We start from the raw sequence: 23339 nt of genomic DNA on the forward strand, positions 1-23339 counted from the left end.
AATTATGTCGATCATTTAGCGATACAAGGAACTGTATTATCATTGTGCTAGATATCATCTTTGTTGTCTCTTACTTCATGTGTGTCTTGTCTCCTTCCTCTTCTTCTTGTTTATCATCAGTCCATCAACCATTTTCATGATAAGAATTTGGTGCTTTACAATTATTGTTATCGATATTATCATCATACTATTCCTTTTTAGGTACCTGTTCCGATCGTTCAAAGCCACCAAGTTCTTCCAGTCGACGAGCCTTGACTGGGTAGAGGTTGGTCTTCAGGTGTGTCGTCAGGGGTACAACATGCTCAATCTCCTCATCCATAGAAAGAACCTCAACTACCTTCATCTTGACTACAACTTCAACCTGAAGCCTGTCAAAACACTCACAACCAAGGTCAGTTTTTTTTTTTTTTTTACCTGATCGCTCAAACCATAGTAATGCTTCTAAGTAAGCAACCAGAGGACCGAAGGCTTGGGGTCATCTCTGAGGGACCTGGTAATGATGATTAATGCCTTACCCAGGGGCACTAATGCACCAAATGGGTGTCAAACCTGGTCACTGGAATTCCCACTTTACAGACTGAGCTATCACACCTCACTAATTCACACAAAATGGATTTGAGTTATTAACTTTTCTCCACCACGGCTGACTACTATCTAGATATCGATTTTGAAGCCTGAAATATCTATTTTGGCTATTGAGCTAAAAACCTTGCCTGTAAATTTACTGTCGATTTTTAGCTGGTTGGTCAAATATGGGCTTTGGAAAATGGATGTTCATCTTATGTTCGTTATCTTGGAATAATGAGCACCATACTTGATTTCATTTTCATTGTTTATTCCTTCAGCCTGAGAAAGCAATTTGTTGAATAGAATCACACAATTTATTGCTCCTGGAAATTTATTTTAAAAAGTTGTAATGCTTCATCACAAGGACCTTGAGTTATGGAAAGGCAGTATCAAAAGGCATTGTTCTTGATCTCTAATCATCTGTCTATTTATCTTTGTATGATATATAGGAACGTAAGAAGTCTCGTTTTGGAAATGCTTTCCATCTCTGTCGTGAGATCTTACGTCTAACTAAACTCGTTGTAGACAGTCACGTGCAGTACAGACTGGGCAACGTCGATGCTTTCCAGGTAAGTATCGGCTTTTACAAGTTTGCCAAACACAATATAAATAAATAAATTTTAGTTCTTGTCATTGTCGTTTACTATGAAAGAAGTAATTTGGAAACGATGTAAACTGCACCTAAGAACTGGTGTTTGCTGTAAATCACTAAAATCGCTTTAATTGTAAATAACTTGATGCAATTCTGCCAATAGTTACTTGCACTGCACACAGAAATAAAGTATAAGGCTACACACAAACTTTAGGGCCCAATTGTTTCAGCTGCCATTTATTGTAATATGGACATTTGACAAGCAGTCATTTTCTTTTTTTTGGAAGCTCACAACATATTTTTTCATCTTTCCTGTAACTGGAATACCACTTTTTGAAATTTGTGTATTGAAATGAGCCTAACATTGAACATGAAAACGGAGGAAGCATCACACTTTTGCTTGGATTTGTTAAAAATTGTGCTTCTTTTGGAATTGAAAAAAAATACATATTGCTACATAAATACAACAACAACTTCATGTTGACTTATTTCACACACCCAGTATATATGGATTCGACATCCTAGGTCTTGGCTCACCCATTCTTGCACATTTATTTACGAAAGCTAAAATATCGCTTTTAACAAAAATTTGAATGTACTTGTAATTTAAGAAATGATAAAATACATGTTCTTCTCTCAAACTAGTGCTGGAAAATCATCGTAAATTAGCAATTGACCGATTTATTTGGTATCTCTTGTGCAGTTGGCGGATGGAATTCAGTACATCTTTGCTCATGTTGGTCAGCTTACTGGGATGTACCGCTACAAGTATAAGCTGATGAGACAGATCAGGATGTGTAAAGATCTCAAACATGTCATCTACTACAGATTCAATACAGTAAGTAGATTTAATACAGTAAGTTTTACATAGTAAAACAGATCGGGGTTCTATAACATAAAAGTAGCAATTATTTTTAACTTGCAATGGCCAATTGAATTTATGTTTGTATGTGCAGTTTATTTGATATACCCTTTATGATCTAATCAGAATCTTTGTTTGAAATTTGTAATTGACTGTAAATGTTTGTTATTGAGCCCTGAATGTGTAAAGGTCTCAAGCATGTCATCTGATACTGAATTGATCATTTAAGTCATACTGAATTAGGGCTGCTTGATATGAAAATAATAAAAAATATTGTGACATTGAAACTTAAGGAATGTACAATATTAGCTCATGATGTATTGCCTATCATGCTATTGTAAATTGAAATTTTGATGTTTCGGTAAGAATTCTGCCTTGAAATATATAAAACTTAACTGATGCCATTAATCTGTGTAGGTTCTTCATTGTAGTCCCATGCATTCTAACTGATGACATTAATCTGTGTGGGTTCTTCGTTGTAGTCCCATGCATTCTAACTGATGCCATTAATCTGTGTGGGTTCTTCATTGTAGTCCCGTGCATTCTAGCTGATGCCATTAATCTGTGTGGGTTCTTCGTTGTAGTCCCATGCATTCTAACTGATGTCATCAATCTCTGTAGGTTCTTCATTGTAGTCCCACGCATTCTAACTGATGTCATCAATCTCTGTAGGTTCTTCATTGTAGTCCCATGCATTCTAACTGATGTCATCAATCTCTGTAGGTTCTTCATTGTATTCCCATGCATTCTAACTGATGTTATTAATCTCTGTAGGTTCTTCATTGTATTCCCATGCATTCTAACTGATGTTATTAATCTCTGTAGGTTCTTCATTGTAGTCCCATGCATTGTAACTGATGTCATCAATCTCTGTAGGTTCTTCATTGTAGTCCCATGCTTTCTAACTGATGTCCTCAATCTCTGTAGGTTCTTCATTGTAGTCCGATGCATTCTAACCGATGTCATCAATCTCTGTAGGTAATTCATTGTAGTCCCATGCAATCTAACTGATGTTCTTTCCACTTCCCTTTAGGGACCAGTAGGTAAAGGGCCAGGATGCGGTATCTGGGCGGCTGGCTGGCGTGTCTGGGTATTCTTCATGCGCGGGGTCACCCCTCTGCTGGAGCGCTGGTTAGGCAACCTCCTCTCCAGGCAGTTTGAAGGACGTCATTCCAAGGGCGTCACCAAGACCGTCACCAAGCAGAGGGTGGAGAGTCACTACGATCTGGAGCTTCGCGCATCAGTAAGTTTGTTATACCCTCAGTCAGATTTTTATCCCATTTGATAACTGATAAATCCAGTAAAGTTAATTTAGGTTCATGTGTGTAAATGGCAGTGACATTCTGATTAGATTTTGAAGTATTTGAAAATTGTATGAGTTAAAGTGTAGGTTTCAACTCTGACCGTGGCAGTTGAAAATCCATGGCAGTTGCCATTCTCAAGTAGTTAGTGGTCAACCTTGCTTTCTTTAAGCAAACCAGGATCTATTTGTTTCGCTCGCCAGTCATTTGTCGTCTGCTGAGGAAATATCTGAAGTAAAATCTGCTGGCATTGGTAGCTTAATATATCACCACATTAACTAAACTTTAAATTGTGATTCAATGCATATCTATGATATTGATAAAGCTTTTTCTCCCCTGTGGTATGGATGTTGATTTGTATGTAATGACAACATTTTGTCCTTTCATTGCTCTCAATGAAGTTGCAACAAACTATCATGGATTAAATGATTTCTCTACTTGTGATGTATATGGAGAAGTTGCAAGTTCAGGAAACAAAGAAATGAATTGATTATAACAAGATCTTGTAACCTACCTACAACTTGATAATGTGTAGTCCCATATGTAGTAAACGATGTTATCTCATTACAGGTGATGCATGACATCATTGATATGATGCCTGAAGGTATAAAGCAGAACAAAGCAAGGACTATCCTGCAACATCTGAGTGAAGCATGGAGATGCTGGAAGGCTAATATCCCTTGGAAGGTAAGTTCAACCTTTATCTAAGAAAAAAAAAATAAGTCTATGAATTTCTTGCTCAGGGAAATTAACCCATTGCCCATCGGAACTGTGTAGTCCCTGTACAAGGCCTATTGGATTTGTATATTCAAACACAATATAGGGCAATTTTTAGTATTTATTGCAAGTACATAATCTTGCTTAACTTCTGAAACACATATCATGGTGTCCCTTACTTGTTCTGAAAAATGTGCAAGCCTCAAAAGAAAGAAAAGTCATGAAACTTAGCTTACAAATTAATCTTTATAGGGTTGAGACTGGCAAGAGAAATAACATGGCTCACTACTGGATCTGACATGGTAGTATACAAGATGGACTAATATATGATTATAACCTTTGCCCTTATAGGTACCAGGCCTTCCCACCCCCATTGAGAACATGATCCTGAGGTTTGTGAAGTCCAAGGCAGACTGGTGGACAAACACGGCTCACTACAACCGCGAGAGAATCCGACGTGGGGCTACAGTAGATAAGACCGTGTGCAAGAAGAACTTAGGAAGGCTCACCAGGCTCTATCTCAAAGCAGAGCAGGAAAGGCAGCATAACTATCTGAAGGTAAATTCCTCTTTCCATTTTTGATAGTGATTTGATAAGTGTACAAGAATTTGTGCTGTGTGAGCCCTCATGCTGTGGATACATGTTATATATTCTAAAGGTAAATCCTGGAAAATGTGATGCAAAGAAAAATAATGTGCTTTAAACTTTTCATTATGAACAACTGACTAGAATGACTTGATGTATTTACAAATAAGCCATTAAAATGGTTCAGATTGTGTGGTATATGGTATAAACAGCATGAGTTATCAAGGACTAGTGATTTGGAACACATTCAGTGAATCCCCTCTTAATCTGTTAAAGGAATCGAAAAAAAAAAAAAGACTTGTTTCTAAATCCTATATTCAATACCAGGCTCTTTCTCTCTCTCTCTCCGGTTTAGGAGGGTTTTTTTAACTTCAATATATTAAACCAAAAGACCACAATTATTATTTTTACTTTGTTTCTGTTATGACTTGGCCTCTGTCCATTAATTTTTCTCACTTTCTTTAATTCAGTTTATGTACGTCATTACACTCAATTATTTGTTGATATGTATTTTTATCTCTTTATTGTGTGAGGAGAGGTGAATGAAACTTTAAACCGTTATTTCATTCCTAACCCATAGGATGGTCCATACATCACTGCCGAGGAGGCCGTCGCCATTTACACCACCACTGTCCACTGGCTCGAGAGCCGTCGCTTCTCACCCATCCCCTTCCCTCCACTCTCCTACAAACATGACACCAAGCTACTCATCCTGGCTCTGGAGAGATTGAAGGAGGCATACAGGTCAGTTGCTCAATCTATCAATCTTTTTTTATTACCATGATGAAATCAATCCGTCTTGACTTGTCATGGGATGTAGATTAAAATTTGACGACACCATGACGATAAAAGCCATGGAAATCCCTGTAACATACCTACCTACCATTAGATCATGTCACAAACATTCCAAATTCACCCACACATGAGGTTGATTTAAATAGGTAGAATGTACATGAAATCATGTTTTTTAGCAGTTATTGGTCTGTCTTTTGTTATGTGTAATGCATTTCAGGGGCCCATTGCAGAACAAATTTCAATCAAACACAGTTCCATTAATCAAGTGCAACTCTATTCAAGTATTGTGTTTTTCTGCAACAGGCGACAGATTTGGTAATGGCATAAATCTTAACTATAAATAGTAAAGAATCTAGTTTAATTCTAAATAATTTTGATTTTCTTCTTGTGCAGTGTGAAAAGTCGTCTGAACCAATCTCAGAGAGAGGAACTCGGTCTCATAGAACAGGCCTACGACAACCCTCATGAAGCCCTCAGTAGAATCAAGCGTCATCTGCTCACTCAGCGTGCTTTCAAGGAGGTGAGCAAACCTTTGTTCTAGAATTTATATAAATCAAAATTTGCTCACAAATATTAATGAACACTTGCGTATGCTTCATTTAAATGGACTTATGGGTAAGATAGCTCCCAGTGGGTAGGATAATACAAACAAGAACATACTGGTAGGAAAAATGGGAGAATCATATTACTCCAGCATCCTGAAAGTCTGACGAGCCTTAGTTGTTTTCAGGCTGTGCTTATGATGCATATTTTATCGTATTAAAATGCTAAAATGTTAGCAGCTGTGTTCTGCAGAGCTGCCAGTTAGCAGGATTTTATCCTATTTAGTATGATTTTAAGGGGGAAAGTGACTGTAAATAGGATTTCCCCCCTAGAAATAAGCTTTTTTTAAACTTGTAAAATGATAATTGTTATGTTTTTCAAAATTTTAAAGAAAAATAGGATTTAAGGCTTGAAAGTCGGATAAAAAGAATATAAAGTAATATTTTTCACTGTTTAAGTTGACAGCTCTGCTTCTCTTGATCCATTTTGCAGGTTCATGGTGATTTATATTATTTTCATTATCTTCATCATTCTTTTCACAGGTTGGTATTAAATTCATGGAATCTATCTTTGGTACAATGTAAAGTGCTTGTTCACAAATCATATTTTTCTTTGATCATTATCTACATCACAGGTTGGTATAGAATTCATGGATCTGTACAGTCATCTGATCCCCGTCTACGATGTAGAACCCTTAGAGAAGATCACCGATGCCTACCTTGATCAGTATCTTTGGTATGAAGCTGATAAGAGACGTCTCTTCCCTCCTTGGATCAAGCCGGCTGATACTGAACCTCCTCCACTCCTAGTCTACAAGTGGTGTCAAGGTAATACCTACAATAATCTGATGGTTAACATTGTGAGCTTATGATTTTCAACCCGAGTTCCTAGCAAAAAAGGCAGGTTCCATTTTTATAAGTGTTAGGAATGACTCGGCCGAGGATCGAACCCACAACCTCCCGTTCATGAGGCGGATGCTCTACCTAACCACTGATCCACCATAATAATAATAATAAGCAGTTCTTGTTTAGCGCATATCAGATGTCGTAACGTCCCTATGCGCTTCAAAAGGACTTGGATATTATTACCCTGGCTTTAGTCCCACAGGCTTTTACAGCGCGGTGGCATTTCATGGAATGAATTCTTGCCAGGTACCCATTTATCTCACCTGGGTTGAGTGCAGCACAACGTGGATGAATTCCTTGCCGAAGGAAATTATGCCATGGCTGGGATTCGAACCCATGACCCTCTGTTTCAAAGTCAGAAGGCTAATCCACTGGTCCACAACACTTCACCATGCCCGGTTGGTTTTTAAAGTATTCATGTCAAGTTGTAATATGCATATCGATACTTGTATATCCGCTAATCAACTCTTGAGTCCATCAGAGATTTGAATAAAAAGCATTAGATAGACCAAACACTGAAGTTTGGCATATTCATTCTCTTCAGGAGAGTAAATTTGAAAATCGGTTTGATCTTTCACTTCTTAAAAATGCTTTCTACATATATTACAGTGTGATGCAGTTTAATTGGTCTTTGTAGACCTTAGCTTTTGTATTTCTTGTTGGAGCTTTTATCTGTATTCTAAAATCCCATGTTTTTTATAATTTCATGTTGCTCACATTGGTTTTATAATTCCGTGCTAAAGCCGGGGTAATAACAACATAATCATGTTAAGCAGGGCCCGCTGGGAGAACATTTTTCGGAATTGAAGTGACTACCCTGGGTAAAATATGACATTATTATTATTATTATTCCATGTTTGTCATAGGCATCAACAATCTACAGGATGTGTGGGACATGTCAGAAGGAGAGTGTAACGTGATGATGGAATCCCGCTATGAGAAGCTCTACGAGAAGATAGATCTGACTCTACTCAACAGGTTACTGCGTCTCATCGTAGATCACAACATCGCTGATTACATGACAGCCAAGAACAATGTGGTCATCAACTACAAGGTAACCATTCTTTTCCTGTTAAAGGGGTACTCCTGGCTGAAAAAATTATAGCTAAATAAATAGAGTAAAATTCACAGTGCAAAATGCTGAAAATTTCATTAAAATCTGATAACTAATAACTAAGTTTTTTCATTTTAAAGTTTAGCAATATTTTGTGAAAACAGTTGTATGCACGTCGTCATGAATATTCATTAGGTGGGCTAATGATGTCACATCCCCACTTTCCTTTTTCTTATGCTTTTACATGAAATCATAATTTTTTTATTTATTCATGCATATGTGAATTGTATGTCTCCATTACAATGAAATAAGTTGCAGCAATGATTATCTAATGCACTTTTCAGTTGTTAATTCATCAGTTTAGTTTAGGAGGAAAAAATTGAATAAACATAATTTCATATAATAAAATACAAAAGAACAAGTGGGGATATGACATCAGTTTTCTCATTGAATATTCATGAAGACATGCCAAAGACTGTTTCAATGGAATGATGCAAATCTTTAAATTGCCATAACTTTGTTATTCCTTTCTGATTTTGATCAAATTTTCAGTGTTATGTTTGTCTGAATTTTCTTCATATGTTCAAATCATATCATTTCCAGCCTGGAGCATCCCTTTTGAAATATCTTGTAGTGCAATGGATGACTTCAAGTTTGGTGTTGATCTTTTGGTGCTGGTAGTGGTGTTGGGTTGGTTTTTACATCAGCGCAGCACCGAAATAAAAAAATATTGGTCTTGGGATGAGTCTCACTTTGTGTTGAGCTATCATTGGACCATTTTGTAAATGCAGCCTTGGCGTTGGAGCTATGGATTTCAATCTTATTTGTGTTGCCAACACCTATACTAGTGCCAACACTGAACTTGAAATAACCCAATTCCGGCAGTTCATTTTCAGTTTTATATTGATAATGAAGTAATTTTACTTTGGCATATACTTCCATTAGAATCTTTAGTCTGTTATCATGTAATGGATATATTAATGCCTTTTTACTTGCCTGCTTATCCTGTCATAAGTCTGTAGTGCATTTGCAGGTATCTACAGTCCCAGCTCACCCGATGCTGTGTACTGTTCGATGCAATGCTATAATAACCTCAGTGAATGCATCGTTGGATAATGAGGGCTCACCCCTACCCATGTTATCCTGGAAAAAGACTGAGACACAATTACAGTTGAGTTGATCTCAAACAAGTGTTTAAAAATGGATTTGACCTTTTAGATATCAATGGCTTTTCTTTCGCAAAGTTCTAAATAAATGCATGCTGCTCACATGTCAAAAGCCTTGATTCCAAGTATTCATCACCATTTCTTGGTTACTCCTTTCCTGGTATACGATAGGTTAACTGTAACATTGCATCACCAGCGTAGGTGTTATCAAAGTGACATACTTCTTTACCAAGTGTTTGTTTAGTTTATTTACATTATTGGCACAAGAAGCTTGTAGGGCAGACTTTCAAATGAACCTCATTGTGCCTCATGGGTAACAGTGAAAAAACAAAGGGAGAAATAAGCACCAATAAGAATCCTGATCTATGTATACCAAAGATCACTTGACCCATACATGTACTAAGGGGTTAATCTAACATACACTCATAACGTGCAAGCTCTGAAAATTACCCTGCAAATGTTTTGATATCCTACTTTGTGATAATATTGATAAAGATTAGTTTATTGGGTAGCAATTTTGATTGGGTTGAATGTTGTATTTTGGTTAACTTTACAGGACATGAATCACACCAATTCCTATGGTATCATCCGAGGGCTCCAGTTTGCATCCTTCATTGTACAGTTCTATGGTCTGGTCCTGGACCTGTTAGCACTCGGTCTACACAGAGCCAGTGAGATGGCTGGACCACCGCAGATGCCCAATGACTTCTTACAATTCCAGGTCTGTACTCTATCCCCCCCATCTCTTTCTCTCTCTGATCCAACATTTACCACAGCATGATACGTTTTAGTTTTATTTATTATGACAATGTGCCTTTGCTCTTAGCCAATGTGAATTTCATACACTTTTTATTTCTAAGCATGCACAATCAATAATTGCAATCAGTTGTAATATTTGTATAAGTTATTTGGGAAGAATATTATGGTAATAAGGCCCACTGCAAAGAGATGTTCTTTCGGTGCTCTAAACTTCACAATATGACCACCCCCCGAAAAAAAAAAAAAAAATCATATATAGAAATATTCAGGCCAAGCAATACATCCATGTACAAGTTCCCGGTACAGTTTCTTATATGCATGTATGTGTGCAGTACATGAAACTCAGCTAAAACAGATCTTAGGTGTGTGATAAACACCATTTCTAAATCACTGAAACAATTAGATCTAAATATTTATATTGAATACATGTTTTTCTGTTCTACAGGATGTTGTGACAGAGACTAACCATCCCATCCGGCTGTATTCACGCTACATCGATAAAGTCCATATCTTCTTTAGGTAAGCTATTTCTCTTACTATCCCTGAGGAGGATACCTGATTTATCTTGAGTGTTATCACTTACCCCCACTGGGCAGGGTAGGGTGGCTTGGTGGTAGAGCATCCACCTCATGATCAGGGGAGTGTTTCATAAACATTATAGTCTGACAAGTTCTCAGATCTGACAACTTTCTTATATTTTGATTGGCTAAGAAACACAGTTCCTATGGTAACTGTCTGGTAAAGCAGGACTTGTCGGATAAAACGTCCGACAATTCCTCTCATGAAACACTCCCCTGGAGGTCAAGCCATACTATAGACTTTTAGAAAGGGGCCTCCTGCCAATAAGCCAGGTGCTCGGCATAATAAAATGGAGAAGGGTATTGGGTAATAACACATTATGCTATGCAGAGCCCACTGTCCAGAAGACCAGCTGATAAAGCTGAAGCATCTTCCTTGGTAGATATGAGATATTATTAGTATTAATCATTATTAGCTTCAAAACCACTTATTTACTCTTGAACTGTCCCTATATAGATTATAATATATACTTGAATATCAATTCTAACATTAAAAGTAAAGAATAAGCATTTATCCATCATGGGTGTTGTGTATGAACCCTTTGTATACCATTTTATTCTATCATTGTAGGTTTACGGCAGAAGAAGCACGTGATCTGATCCAACGCTACCTGACAGAGCATCCGGACCCTAACAATGAAAACATTGTGGGTTATAACAACAAGAAATGCTGGCCAAGGGATGCAAGGATGAGACTTATGAAACATGATGTCAATCTGTAAGTATTTAAGCCAAGTTGAGATAAGATGTAACAAAGCTTAAGGGATTTGTGTACAAATGCAGTGTCAGCAAAATCTTGCACCATTCAAAATGTGTGTAACATGAAATTTTGCAATTCATGGGTATTGTACGCTAATGGTTGGTCAGCAAACTATTTGATGGTACAAAATTTGAGTAACAGGGGTGTTTTGATCTTGAGATATGAAAAATATGATGTTAGTCAGTGTAGCAATCTTGTGGTATTTGGCTATTAGTATATTACGAAGTCACAATTTGAAGGGGTATGTAGAAATTAGTGTGTGGTTCAGCAGCTGTTCGGTCCATTGCAAATTTTACTGTCCAAACAACTTCCTCAGTTTTTGCCCAGTGCTCGTGAGCATTGGTCTTAAAGTGAAGATGTGCCAGACGTTTTTTACTTTCTCAGGTAATTCATTGCCATGGAAATGACATAGTATAAGTCAGTTTTCTTTTACACATGTTCCTCACATGTAGTCCGCATGTTAGAGCATGGGTTTTAATATTTGTAGTTTGTTGTGCTAAATTTTTATCAGACATGTAGCTTGTAAAATGAACCATTATAACGCATTGTTATCTGCAGTCTCAGCCACTCATTCCATGCTGATGTCTGTTCGTAGCAATGCTACACCAAACTAACCAGTCAGCGATAGATGTTATTGGATGATAGTATGCTTCTCACTACCATCATCCTGAATCTAAACTGATACATTATCTTTCTTGATATGGGGCAAGTTCAGTGTTGAAGTTTTGGTGTTGGTTTTAGGTCAATTTTACGTCGACATAGCAAGCACCAACCTCAAATGATTCGACTCCTTGGATGTGTCTCGCCAGGTGCTGAGCCGTCAATAATTTGATTTGGATTGTGAACTATCTCTTGTACACTTTGATTGGGTTTGATGTTGAAGAAGGCAATCTGAATTGTGCTTCCAACACCAGCACAAAGAGCAGCACCAACACTGAGCTGAAATCATCTTAGGTGATTCCGTTCACAATGTTTCAAGAGTTTGTATGCCTGGTTTGTACCTTGGCTTCATTTTAATACTAAAAACTATGTCCATCCTATCACCTGAACTCTTTCAATTCAACCATTGTACTTACGGTCCTGATATCGTGTAGTTACCCACTGTCACAGAATTACTGTCAAATTACACCATATTCACAGAACAAGCTGTTTATCATAGTAATATTGACATCCACCCTCTCTCATTTGTTTTTCTAGGGGACGTGCTGTCTTCTGGGACATGAAGAATCGCCTTCCTCGCTCCATCACCACCTTCCTATGGGAGCAGAGCTTTGTCTCTGTCTACAGCAAGGATAACCCTAACCTGCTCTTCAACATGAGTGGATTCGAGTGCCGCATCCTACCAAAGTGCCGTACCACGAGTGATGAGTTCACCCACAAGGATGGCATCTGGAACCTGCAGAATGAAGTATGTATTTGTTTTAGCTTTAAAGCGACCTTTCATTGACAAATCACGGGGAAATCAAGGCTTATCTCAGAATAGAGCAGGAATTAAAGTCTTACACTCGGCTGCATGCCTGGGGGTGTTATGTAATAGATGCCGGCATGTGTGGGAAGTCTATATGAGAGCAATAGTTAGTAGACTAACCAACCAGAAGTAAACTGCATGTTTTCACTTTGAAACATGTAGCTTTGCAGAGGTTATTTAATTTGGTTTAGCAATCAAGAGACCTGCTATGAGTCTAGGAATTGGGATTGTTGGAAACTGGAACTGCGATGATCCGAAGTAAATAACCATCACGAGTTCGGTCAAATTCGTGCTGTCCGAACTTTTATTGCATTAGTCTGACGGGTGCTCATGATGGATGGATTATATTATGCAAGTCAATTGGCCTTTTGCAAATTTCGTATTGATTAAATTTCCCCATGATTTGTCAATGGCTGGGCCCTTTAATGCATTATGTTGTTTTTTCTTGCATTGTTTGGTAGTTTTATTTATTCATCTGCCTGTCTCATTTTTTGTTTCACAATTGACAGATCAATTTCAAACTTCATTGATTTATAAATTTAGGAGTGACAATGATCACTCCTGGAGGGGGGATCAAGGTCAAAAGTCAAAGCAATAATGGATGTCGTCCATGCTATCTGGTTACATGATGTTTTGAAGTCATGAAAACACCTACCATCTTGCTTTGTCAGCTTTCATCTCTGAACATTTCAGACCAGAGAAAATATCCACAACTCACTAGGTTCCCCAAATCATGTCACTGTTAACCATTGTGTGCCACTTGCTAAAAACAGTTAGTCTTATGAGGAGTTTTTCATGCCTTCCAATAATGAATCTAATTGTTCAATCAGGTAACTAAGGAACGCACAGCCCAGTGTTTCCTGCGTGTAGATGATGAATCGTTGCAGAGGTTCCACAACAGAGTCAGACAGATCCTCATGGCTTCAGGTTCAACTACATTCACTAAGGTAATAACAACTTGATCTACATTATTACTTATAGAGCCTCGTTGGATGGACCCATGTCAAATTCACCTTGATGTTACAATTAAATGTCAATTATACATATCCCTTTACTTTTTTAATGCCTTGCAAATAATTCAAAGGAAAATGAGGACGAGTGTACTGTAGCTTGGAAGACGTGCATTTGCAGGTATCTACAGTCCCAGCTCACCTGATGCTGTGTACTGTTCGATGCAATGCTATAATAACCTCAGTGAATGCATCGTTGGATAATGAGGGCTCATCCCTACCCATGTTATCCTGGAAAAAGACTGAGACATGAAAACAATGTGACCTAGCTTGAATAAGGATGGGAATAGAAGGATACCTTATATCTATGAAAATAGCAGTCGGGGATTATGTAGTAAAATGTTTGTGTTGATAATGAAAATTCATGTAATTCATGAGCAAATGGAAAATGAGCCTGATTGGGCAATGGGATGAATTCATTTTGTAATGATTGAGATTGATTGATTGTTTTGTGAGAGGATGGCAAACAGTTGCTATGATCCCCCCACCACTTTCCTTGCCTCCTGGGGCTTAGAATGAATACACCTTTCTGAACCTTCTTACAGATCGTGAACAAATGGAACACGGCCCTGATTGGTCTGATGACCTACTTCAGAGAGGCCGTGGTCAACACCCAGGAACTCCTGGACCTTCTGGTCAAGTGCGAGAACAAGATCCAGACCCGTATCAAGATCGGTCTGAACTCCAAGATGCCCAGCAGATTCCCACCGGTGGTCTTCTACACACCCAAAGAGTTGGGAGGGCTTGGGATGTTGTCCATGGGGCACGTCCTCATTCCTCAGTCGGATCTCAGGTATGTCACATTCAATTTATTGCTCCATTCCATGATTAAATATGTAAAAGCTGTTTTTCCTGTGATAAATTGGTCAGACTTTGTACATGTGATAAAGAGATGAAGTCATTACAATTTTGGATATTTATTATGTCATGTTGATCAGGATCATAAGTATTCATAGTCATGAAATTATATAATCATTAGAAATATTCATCAATGTCCTCTTCCAACCGATGGATGTAATTTAGTGTTTGTAAATTCTAAAAGCAATGTAGATCTACTTGTTGGAGAGAATCAATTCAAATGAAAACAATAAAGCACATTTTTACGTTGTTCCCTGTTGTGTAACCAGGATCTCAAATGCTCAGGCAGATCACAGTCTTCAATCTTAGATTTAGTGGTGACTTTCTATGAAATCACATTGTCCTTTCAGGTGGTCCAAGCAGACAGACGTTGGCATCACTCACTTTAGGTCAGGTATGAGCCATGATGAAGATCAGCTCATTCCCAATCTCTACCGCTACATCCAACCATGGGAGAGTGAGTTCATAGACTCACAGCGAGTGTGGGCTGAGTATGCGCTCAAAAGACAGGAGGCTAATGCTCAAAATAGGTGAGTGATAATGTAATAATATGAAAACAGAGGAGAGTGAGTTTATTGACTTACAGAAAAGTGAGAATGGGCGCAGTATGCAATGCTAAGTGAAAACATGGGAGAGTGAGTTCATGGACTGAAAGTAAGTGTGTGTTACACAGAGGCTAGTACATAAAATAAGTGATTGATAACGCGATATCCAATTCTTGCTAAGAAAGAAAGTGTATTGACCCTCTGCAAGTGTCGGATGATTACACACCCAAAATACAGGCCCATGCATGAAATGAGTGGATGATGACAAACCTTGGAGTGTGAGTTCATTGACTCAGAGTGAGTGTGGGCTGAGTATGCATTCAAAAGACGGGAGGCTAAGGCTCAAAATAGTTCAGTAAAAGAATTGAATTGTACTCATTAAAAAAAAAAGAATGCAAGATTACATGTAGATGTCAATTTGTGTAATGTGAATGATGTGATTTTGAAACACAAAACGTAGAGACTATGTTTTACCTTTGAAATATCTTTAATTCTCACACCAGACGTCTGACCCTTGAAGACTTGGAAGACTCGTGGGATCGAGGAATCCCTCGCATCAATACCCTCTTCCAGAAGGACAGACACACACTAGCCTATGACAAGGGCTGGAGAGTTAGGACAGACTTCAAACAGTTCCAGGTAAAAGACACGTTTCAAGCAGTATTTTTGACAGGTTGTACTTTTCCTTTGTCACTCTGTTTTCCCTTCACTATGTAAATGCGGTATGAATAATTCAAAGAAATTGAGGATGGATGTAACTTGGTAGACATGCATTTGCAGGTATCTACAGTCCCAGCCTACATAGTGCTGTGTACTGTTCGATGCAATGCTATAATAACCTCAGTGAATGCATCGTTGGATAATAAGGGCTTACCCCTACCCATGTTATCCTGGAAAAAGACTGAGACATGAAAACGATGTGTCCTTGACTTGACAAAAATTGGAAATGGTACTTTTGATATTTTATAATTTTCATCACGGGTACAAGTGAGGTACCAGTGAAATGCTGGTATGAATTTCTTCTTTTAAATTGTTCTGTTCAATGATCTTTGAGTAGAAACTCTCTTATTTTGTTTAAAATGATGTACATACACTGCACAACAGTATTCATACACTTTTTTAATAGAGCTGACCTTCCCTGGACGTTGCTATCGATTAATCCATTTGATTATCTTATTTCTGGTTGTCAGGTCCTGAAGCAGAATCCATTCTGGTGGACCCATCAGCGCCACGATGGTAAGCTATGGAACCTGAATAATTACAGGACAGACATGATCCAGGCTCTAGGAGGGGTAGAAGGTATTCTTGAGCACACCCTCTTCAAGGGAACCTACTTCCCAACATGGGAAGGTCTCTTCTGGTGAGTATTTATATTATATTGGATTGCTCAGAATGGAATACCAGAAATATTCCAAGAGTTTTTGCAATTATTACACAAATCGTAGATGAGTGGAATATTGGGGCTAACGAGTGGAATATTTATGGTATTCCATGAAGTAAAACCATCCAATATAATTATCTATCCCACCCCCCCCCCCCCAAATAAAAGAGAGGGATAAATTTGATTGAACAGGACATGTCACCTTTGCATCATCACTTCATGAATACGATCAAATTTGGTCGATGACATGTGGCTTTAGTTCATTATGACGCCATTACATGTCTTTGTGCTCTATACTGCGCATCGGATTGCTTTCATTGTTACGTACTCGTTGTATATTTCACGCTAAAATACTCTAGAAGGATAATTAAGAACATTGACTCCTCGAATTAAGCTACCCTATTCGATCAAATCACGGACATTCCTTTGCCTAATTCAGCAAATTTGAGATCAGGGATGATGAGATAACAACTTTGCCATATAAGGTGCAGAAGAGAATGTACACGGCATTTATGGTCCGTTTATTGGTTGCAAAATTTTATTCCACTATTTTGATGGAGAACACCTGCCACCTTATGGGTGTCAAAACCCCATGAAATCTGACCATTGTCAGTCTTCAATATTGCTTACAAATGAATTTATTTATTTTGTTTTAATCTACAGGGAGAAGGCTAGTGGCTTTGAAGAATCTATGAAGTACAAGAAGCTGACCAATGCACAGAGATCCGGTTTGAACCAGATCCCTAACAGAAGGTTCACTCTCTGGTGGTCACCTACCATTAACAGGGCTAATGTAAGTATTGACTGACAAATAACAAAATAACGAATAACCCAAATAACAAGATATTTGTTGATGAATAGAGAAAAAGTAAACATATATATCATTTAAAATTTCATCAAAATCAGGTGGGTGTTTCATACAGCTGTTTATTAGTTATGAGCGACTTGACAAATGACTGGTGATCCTTTCTTAAAAGCTTAATCAGCACCAGTGAGAAATTGCAGTATATCATTTACCACGTAAAAGTCACTCGTAACTTAAGAACAGCTTTATGAAACACCCACCAGATGTGAAAGAAAAATGTTATTATATTTTAAAATTGTACGTAGTATGGAGAATAAGAAAGCCAATTATGTTATCCACTCTCTGTTTCTATTGTCTTTTATTATGAAATTCAAATTATCACATTTTTCATAGATATGTCAAGAATCTGTAGACTTTGTTTGACACTCAAATTTCACCCCCTATCATCCATTTAACGGTTCAGAGTGTAGACACCCTGCTACTTTTGGGGATACTATTAATATGATTGTATACATTGTTTGGATTTTTAAAATATATATTGATGAAATATGTGAAGTATAAGATAAAAATTCAATGGAATTTAATTGAATCTCTTTGTAGGTGTATGTGGGTTTCCAGGTACAGCTTGATCTGACCGGTATCTTCATGCACGGCAAGATTCCAACCCTCAAGATCTCACTCATCCAGATCTTCAGGGCTCACTTGTGGCAGAAGATCCATGAAAGTGTGGTCATGGATTTGTGTCAGGTAAGTCACAGTAGAAGAATCTTGATCTTGATGGTCTGTTTGAGCATCTTTCAACTGAAATATTATTATTTAAGGTATGGGCAGGTAAGACCTTGCATCCTTCCTCGGTTGGAAGGAAGACTTCAGGTAGTGGGTAATGAAAGGTGATCTGTGCTTGAAATGCAGATGACATTTCAACCCGTCTGGCCATCTTGTGATGGACAAGCATTTGACATGAACAAATATTCCTGACAGGTACCCTATTTACATGTTCTTCACCTTGGTCAATTGCAGCCCAATGTGGGTGAATTTGGTTTAAAAAAAAAGGAGCAGGGAAGAATTGCCTGTGTAAAAGAAGTCTCAAATACAAAACTATAAATTTTATTATGTAATTCAGAGTAATTCTGTAATTCAAGTGATTGTGTCTTTTACCCAAGCTAGGGGGGGTCAGTCTGTCAAAAAGTCAACCATGGAGTTAGAACATTTGCTTCCTCAAGAATTCGACTAGAATAGAAAGGTCAATATTTTTTTTGGGGGGGTCTTTACTTCCATAGTCCCTACCTTGGAATAGTAATTACCCGAAAATCCCAGAACTCTCTAGTTGCGGCACTGTTAAACTTATCATTTCATGTATTTTTTTCTAGGTGTTTGATCAAGAGCTTGATGCCCTAGAGATTGAGACTGTCCAGAAGGAAACCATCCATCCCAGGAAGTCCTACAAGATGAACAGCTCCTGCGCTGATATCCTTCTCTTTGCTGCTTACAAGTGGAACGTCTCCAGACCCTCCCTCCTAGCTGACACCAAGTAAGACCAAAGTCTCGTTTAGATATGATGCGTCATAGCTCAGCAAAATTTTTCGTATTGATCAGATGTTGTGAAGAAAACTCCTCACTCATGCTAGTGAACTTTTATTATTGTTAATATGAAATGGATAATTAATACACTAAGTCCTAAAAAAGGCCAAATTTGTCATACTTATGAAATCAATGATCATTATGATGTCATCAAAATGTCATTGTTACAGGAATCATATTGAATGATGCAATAAGTTTGTCCATCAACACTGAATAATTTATGTTTCGATGCAGAGGTGATAATCAGTATTATATGATTTAATCATAAAGCAGAGCTGTGAAGTAGTAGGGTTTTGTCCTATTTTTGAGGATTTTTAAGGGGAATGTGACACTAATTAGGATTTTCCCCCAAGAAATATGATTTTTGAAACTTGTAAGATTGATGATTTTGGTATGTTTCCAAAATTTTGAGGAAAAATAGGATTTTAGGCTTGAAAATAGGATAAAATGAAATAAAGAATAGGATTTTTCTCAATTAGTTGTGGGATATGGGATAAGAGAAATTGATCATCATGTCTTTCAACTATGTAGGGATACCATGGACAGTACCACGACACAGAAGTACTGGATCGATGTCCAACTGAGATGGGGTGACTATGATTCCCATGATGTGGAACGTTATGGTAGAGCAAAGTACCTGGACTACACCACAGACAACATGAGTATCTACCCATCACCCACTGGGCTTCTCATTGCAATAGACCTTGCCTATAATCTGCATAGGTGAGTTATTTTTGTATTTGCCTCAAGGATTGGTCTTTGGACACATACTTTTCATTTTAATTGTGTATTAGTTAAGTCGTCGATTTTCCCATAGCTGTGTATAAAAAAAGAAGAAGCAAAACAAGCGGCTGTAGCACAATTCATGCTAAAAAATTATTTCTGAGAGTGAAATTTATTTAATAAAGCTTTTTTTTCATTATTGACATTCAAATTAAAATCTCAATTGAGTGATATGTAACTATTTGAAGCGGAATGAATTGTGTATTTTTCTCAATTTCTTGTCCAGGTTTGTTGATATCTTCCATGAATAGTGGTCAGCACTTAATTTGCTCTTTTTTCCGGGGCACAAGCAATGTCCATGCAGTCAATTGTAATGTGACTTGCATGTTCAAGATTGCAAAGCACCTGGTGCAGCAGAAGTAGCACATAATATAGCAGCCTCCTTTGGTAGAGACATCATAGAAATCAACAATATTTGGATTGGAAGAGGGGAGGTGCAGTGCATGTGTTGATCATCCTTCTGATTTTATTGCTCAGAAATCTGTTATGTTCAATAATCAATGGATTGATTCTAGATAACTATAAGTTGTTTTGAACATTAAAGCTCATGATTGATAAAAAATTGTTGTCATTCATCAAGTTATAAACCGAGTTGATCTTTTGTATATTTTCTTCCTGATGTGTGTCACAGTGCATTTGGTAACTGGTTCCCGGGATGCAAGCCTCTGATCCAGCAAGCCATGGCCAAGATCATGAAGGCAAACCCTGCCCTCTATGTCCTTCGGGAGAGAATCCGCAAAGGTCTACAGCTGTACTCCTCAGAACCCACTGAGCCGTACCTGTCCTCCCAGAACTACGGAGAACTCTTCTCCAACCAGATCATCTGGTTTGTGGATGATACCAATGTGTACAGAGTCACCATTCACAAGGTAGGGGACAAGGGGTTTTCAAATTTAAATCTAAACTTTTTATCCACTTAGAAATAAGAAATTTTCCACATAAGAAACATACATATACAAATACATTTTAAAATAACAGTCATAAATGAATAGTTACATGTGGAGGGATCAAATGAAGAATTGAACTTGTCCAAGTTGCTCATGGAAATTACAGATTAGTTAGGAATTACAATTAAGCAAGAAGGAAAGATAACACATGGAAGAGATTGACTAAAAGAAAAGAAAAAAATATTGTAGTAAAGGAAAGCTGTGTTGAGAAATGTCTGGATGTGGAAATGATGTTTATGAATTGATTTAGAGATTTAAGAAGCGTAATTGTTTTATCCCAGAAAAGAAGGTAGCATTGTTTGGCAATGAGTGCACAGTCCAAGTGAGAGTGATCACCATTTGAATCTTCAATTTTTCACATGATTCACTTTTCATCAATCGGACAGTAACAATCTTGGTTTATGAAATTATTATTATTTCTTGTGTGCCTAGACTTTTGAGGGTAACTTGACCACCAAGCCCATCAACGGAGCCATCTTCATCTTCAATCCTAGGACTGGTCAACTCTTCCTGAAGATCATCCACACCTCTGTGTGGGCAGGACAGAAACGTCTTGGTCAGGTAATCTCTTTCTTCCTGTGACATATGTTTCAAGCATTTCAATTTTACAAATATCATTTATCATCATGTTGAAAGCAAACTGCTGTTGATATTTACAGTTATATGGCTAAAATTGTTTATTGTGAAGGTCATGTGCTACAGATCATTACATCCATTATCATTTTCCATTGCAGCTGGCCAAATGGAAGACTGCAGAAGAAGTGGCTGCCTTGATTAGGTCCTTACCCGTTGAGGAACAACCTAAGCAGATCATTGTTACCAGAAAAGGCATGTTGGACCCTCTTGAGGTGAGTTGAAACATGGCTAACCAAAACCTGGCAGCCCAAGGAGGGGCCAAGACTATCACTGTTTGGGTAACAATGTCTTCTATCTCAACAAAAGTAAAATTAAAAGAAATCTGATTTCCTCTGTATCTTATTAGATAGTCTTGCCATTGGCATGGTAGAGTGACTTGATTTCTCAAGATTGGGAATTAGAAATAAGACATAATTTGTTGGATTATCTATTAATTTAAACTATAAAAAAGTGATATACCATAAATGATATGGGTATAAGGTCTCGTCAACCCAGCTATGCTCTTGTGGATTTTGGGCTCGTTTCATGAAATTCTTGTAAATATTAAGGGGACATTGCAAGAAACTTTTAATAAGATACTATAACATCAATCAAAACTTTTGCTCTTTGAAAACTTAAAGTGGGCTATTCTCAACAAGAGGACATGAATGATTTGGTTTCACATAGATTCATTTCACTCTTATCTCCATCTAGGTTCACTTGCTGGATTTCCCTAACATCGTCATCAAGGGCAGTGAGTTGCAGCTTCCCTTCCAGGCTTGTTTGAAGGTTGAGAAGTTTGGAGATCTGATCCTCAAGGCTACTGAGCCTCAAATGGTGCTCTTCAATCTCTACGATGATTGGCTCAAGACCATCTCCTCTTACACAGTAAGTACAATTTTAGAAATTTGTCAGGGTATTGTAGTTTGAGAGATCTGATCCTAAAGGCTACCGAGCCTCAGATGGTGCTCTTCAATATCTATTGCAGGATAGCAAACACATTCTTTCATAAGGTTTTCCACGTCATTCAGATTTAGATATCCATGGTTCTGTGAACAGGACAAGCCAGTACTGTACTCTTCAGTAAACCCAAGTCTGCCTGAGTGCAGGGAATATTTGGGAGTGTATGTGTTCTATTTTGCTAGTGCTGGCTAGGGCGTGCATGTCTTGGGTTTCCCTTATCCTCTGACCAACCATCTTGAAAGCTAGCAGGGCCAATCATTAACTGCCTATTATCTTGCTACAGGCCTTCTCACGTCTGATTCTGATCCTGAGAGCACTGCACGTCAACAATGACCGCACCAAGGTAATCCTCAAGCCAGACAAGACCACAATTACTGAACCACATCATATCTGGCCTACACTTACCGATGAAGAATGGATCAAGGTGGAAGTGGCCCTCAAGGACCTCATCTTGAATGACTATGGAAAGAAGAACAAGTGAGTACCTCTCATTTCTTTTCATTAAAACAATATTTTTATTGATTGAAAATAATTTGCCTGTATTTTCTAATGAATTTGATGACTGTTTCACCACTTAAGGAATGGGAAGGTTAATGAATAAACCTAAACATTTATAGTAGATGGATTCTTGTGTCATCAAGATGTGATTGAAGATTAACAAGACTATTGTTTTTTCCTGGTTCTTTATTTTCTCCTCTAATCCTTTTCTTTTTTTAAAACTGATGATAATGTACAATGTAAATTGTTATGTTTTCCTCCTCTCTTTTCTTAAGTCTTTTATTTCAATTGTACTATCTATTTGTGGATCCCTCTTATATTGTGAATAATCCAACTGCCATGGTTGCAATTTATGAATAAATAAATAAATAAATCCTTCTTACTTGGTAAGTTATCACTTTATTCATTTGTTTAGTGCAGCTCGAACAAAAGAGATCAAGTTTCCCCTCTCAGCTACATCATATGTTTATCTCCTTTACGCCATGTGTCATTCATTCAATTTACAGTGTGAACGTAGCCTCCTTGACACAGTCTGAGATCCGTGATATCATCCTGGGTATGGAGATCTCTGCACCATCCCAGCAACGTCAGCAGATCGCCGAGATTGAGAAGCAGACCAAGGAACAATCTCAGCTTACGGCCACTACAACCAGGACCGTAAATAAACATGGTCAGTCTAGCATTTGTAAAAGCTGAGCTCA

At 37.8% G+C, this 23339-nt stretch overlaps 1 protein-coding gene across 1 annotated transcript in view; it reads left to right on the plus strand.

Moving 5' to 3' along the window:
* The window catches only part of LOC129254356 (pre-mRNA-processing-splicing factor 8), a 44669-nt gene that overhangs the window by 14880 nt on the left and 6450 nt on the right, over positions 1 to 23339 (plus strand). Inside the window, exons 11-39 of the mRNA XM_064115542.1 lie at positions 202 to 391; positions 1017 to 1136; positions 1863 to 1997; positions 3055 to 3264; positions 3893 to 4009; positions 4391 to 4597; positions 5205 to 5368; positions 5813 to 5939; positions 6597 to 6789; positions 7734 to 7921; positions 9644 to 9808; positions 10292 to 10365; positions 10996 to 11142; positions 12382 to 12592; positions 13483 to 13599; positions 14208 to 14455; positions 14871 to 15050; positions 15569 to 15704; positions 16256 to 16425; positions 17110 to 17239; positions 17852 to 17998; positions 18622 to 18782; positions 19364 to 19555; positions 20247 to 20484; positions 20995 to 21123; positions 21297 to 21410; positions 21892 to 22065; positions 22424 to 22617; positions 23145 to 23308. Coding sequence (XP_063971612.1) covers positions 202 to 391; positions 1017 to 1136; positions 1863 to 1997; positions 3055 to 3264; positions 3893 to 4009; positions 4391 to 4597; positions 5205 to 5368; positions 5813 to 5939; positions 6597 to 6789; positions 7734 to 7921; positions 9644 to 9808; positions 10292 to 10365; positions 10996 to 11142; positions 12382 to 12592; positions 13483 to 13599; positions 14208 to 14455; positions 14871 to 15050; positions 15569 to 15704; positions 16256 to 16425; positions 17110 to 17239; positions 17852 to 17998; positions 18622 to 18782; positions 19364 to 19555; positions 20247 to 20484; positions 20995 to 21123; positions 21297 to 21410; positions 21892 to 22065; positions 22424 to 22617; positions 23145 to 23308 — 4742 coding nt within the window. The remainder of the gene's footprint in view (positions 1 to 201; positions 392 to 1016; positions 1137 to 1862; positions 1998 to 3054; positions 3265 to 3892; positions 4010 to 4390; positions 4598 to 5204; positions 5369 to 5812; positions 5940 to 6596; positions 6790 to 7733; positions 7922 to 9643; positions 9809 to 10291; positions 10366 to 10995; positions 11143 to 12381; positions 12593 to 13482; positions 13600 to 14207; positions 14456 to 14870; positions 15051 to 15568; positions 15705 to 16255; positions 16426 to 17109; positions 17240 to 17851; positions 17999 to 18621; positions 18783 to 19363; positions 19556 to 20246; positions 20485 to 20994; positions 21124 to 21296; positions 21411 to 21891; positions 22066 to 22423; positions 22618 to 23144; positions 23309 to 23339) is intronic.

This window comes from Lytechinus pictus, chromosome 2 (assembly GCF_037042905.1).
Source record: "Lytechinus pictus isolate F3 Inbred chromosome 2, Lp3.0, whole genome shotgun sequence".
In the NCBI taxonomy this organism is placed as follows: domain Eukaryota; kingdom Metazoa; phylum Echinodermata; class Echinoidea; order Temnopleuroida; family Toxopneustidae; genus Lytechinus; species Lytechinus pictus.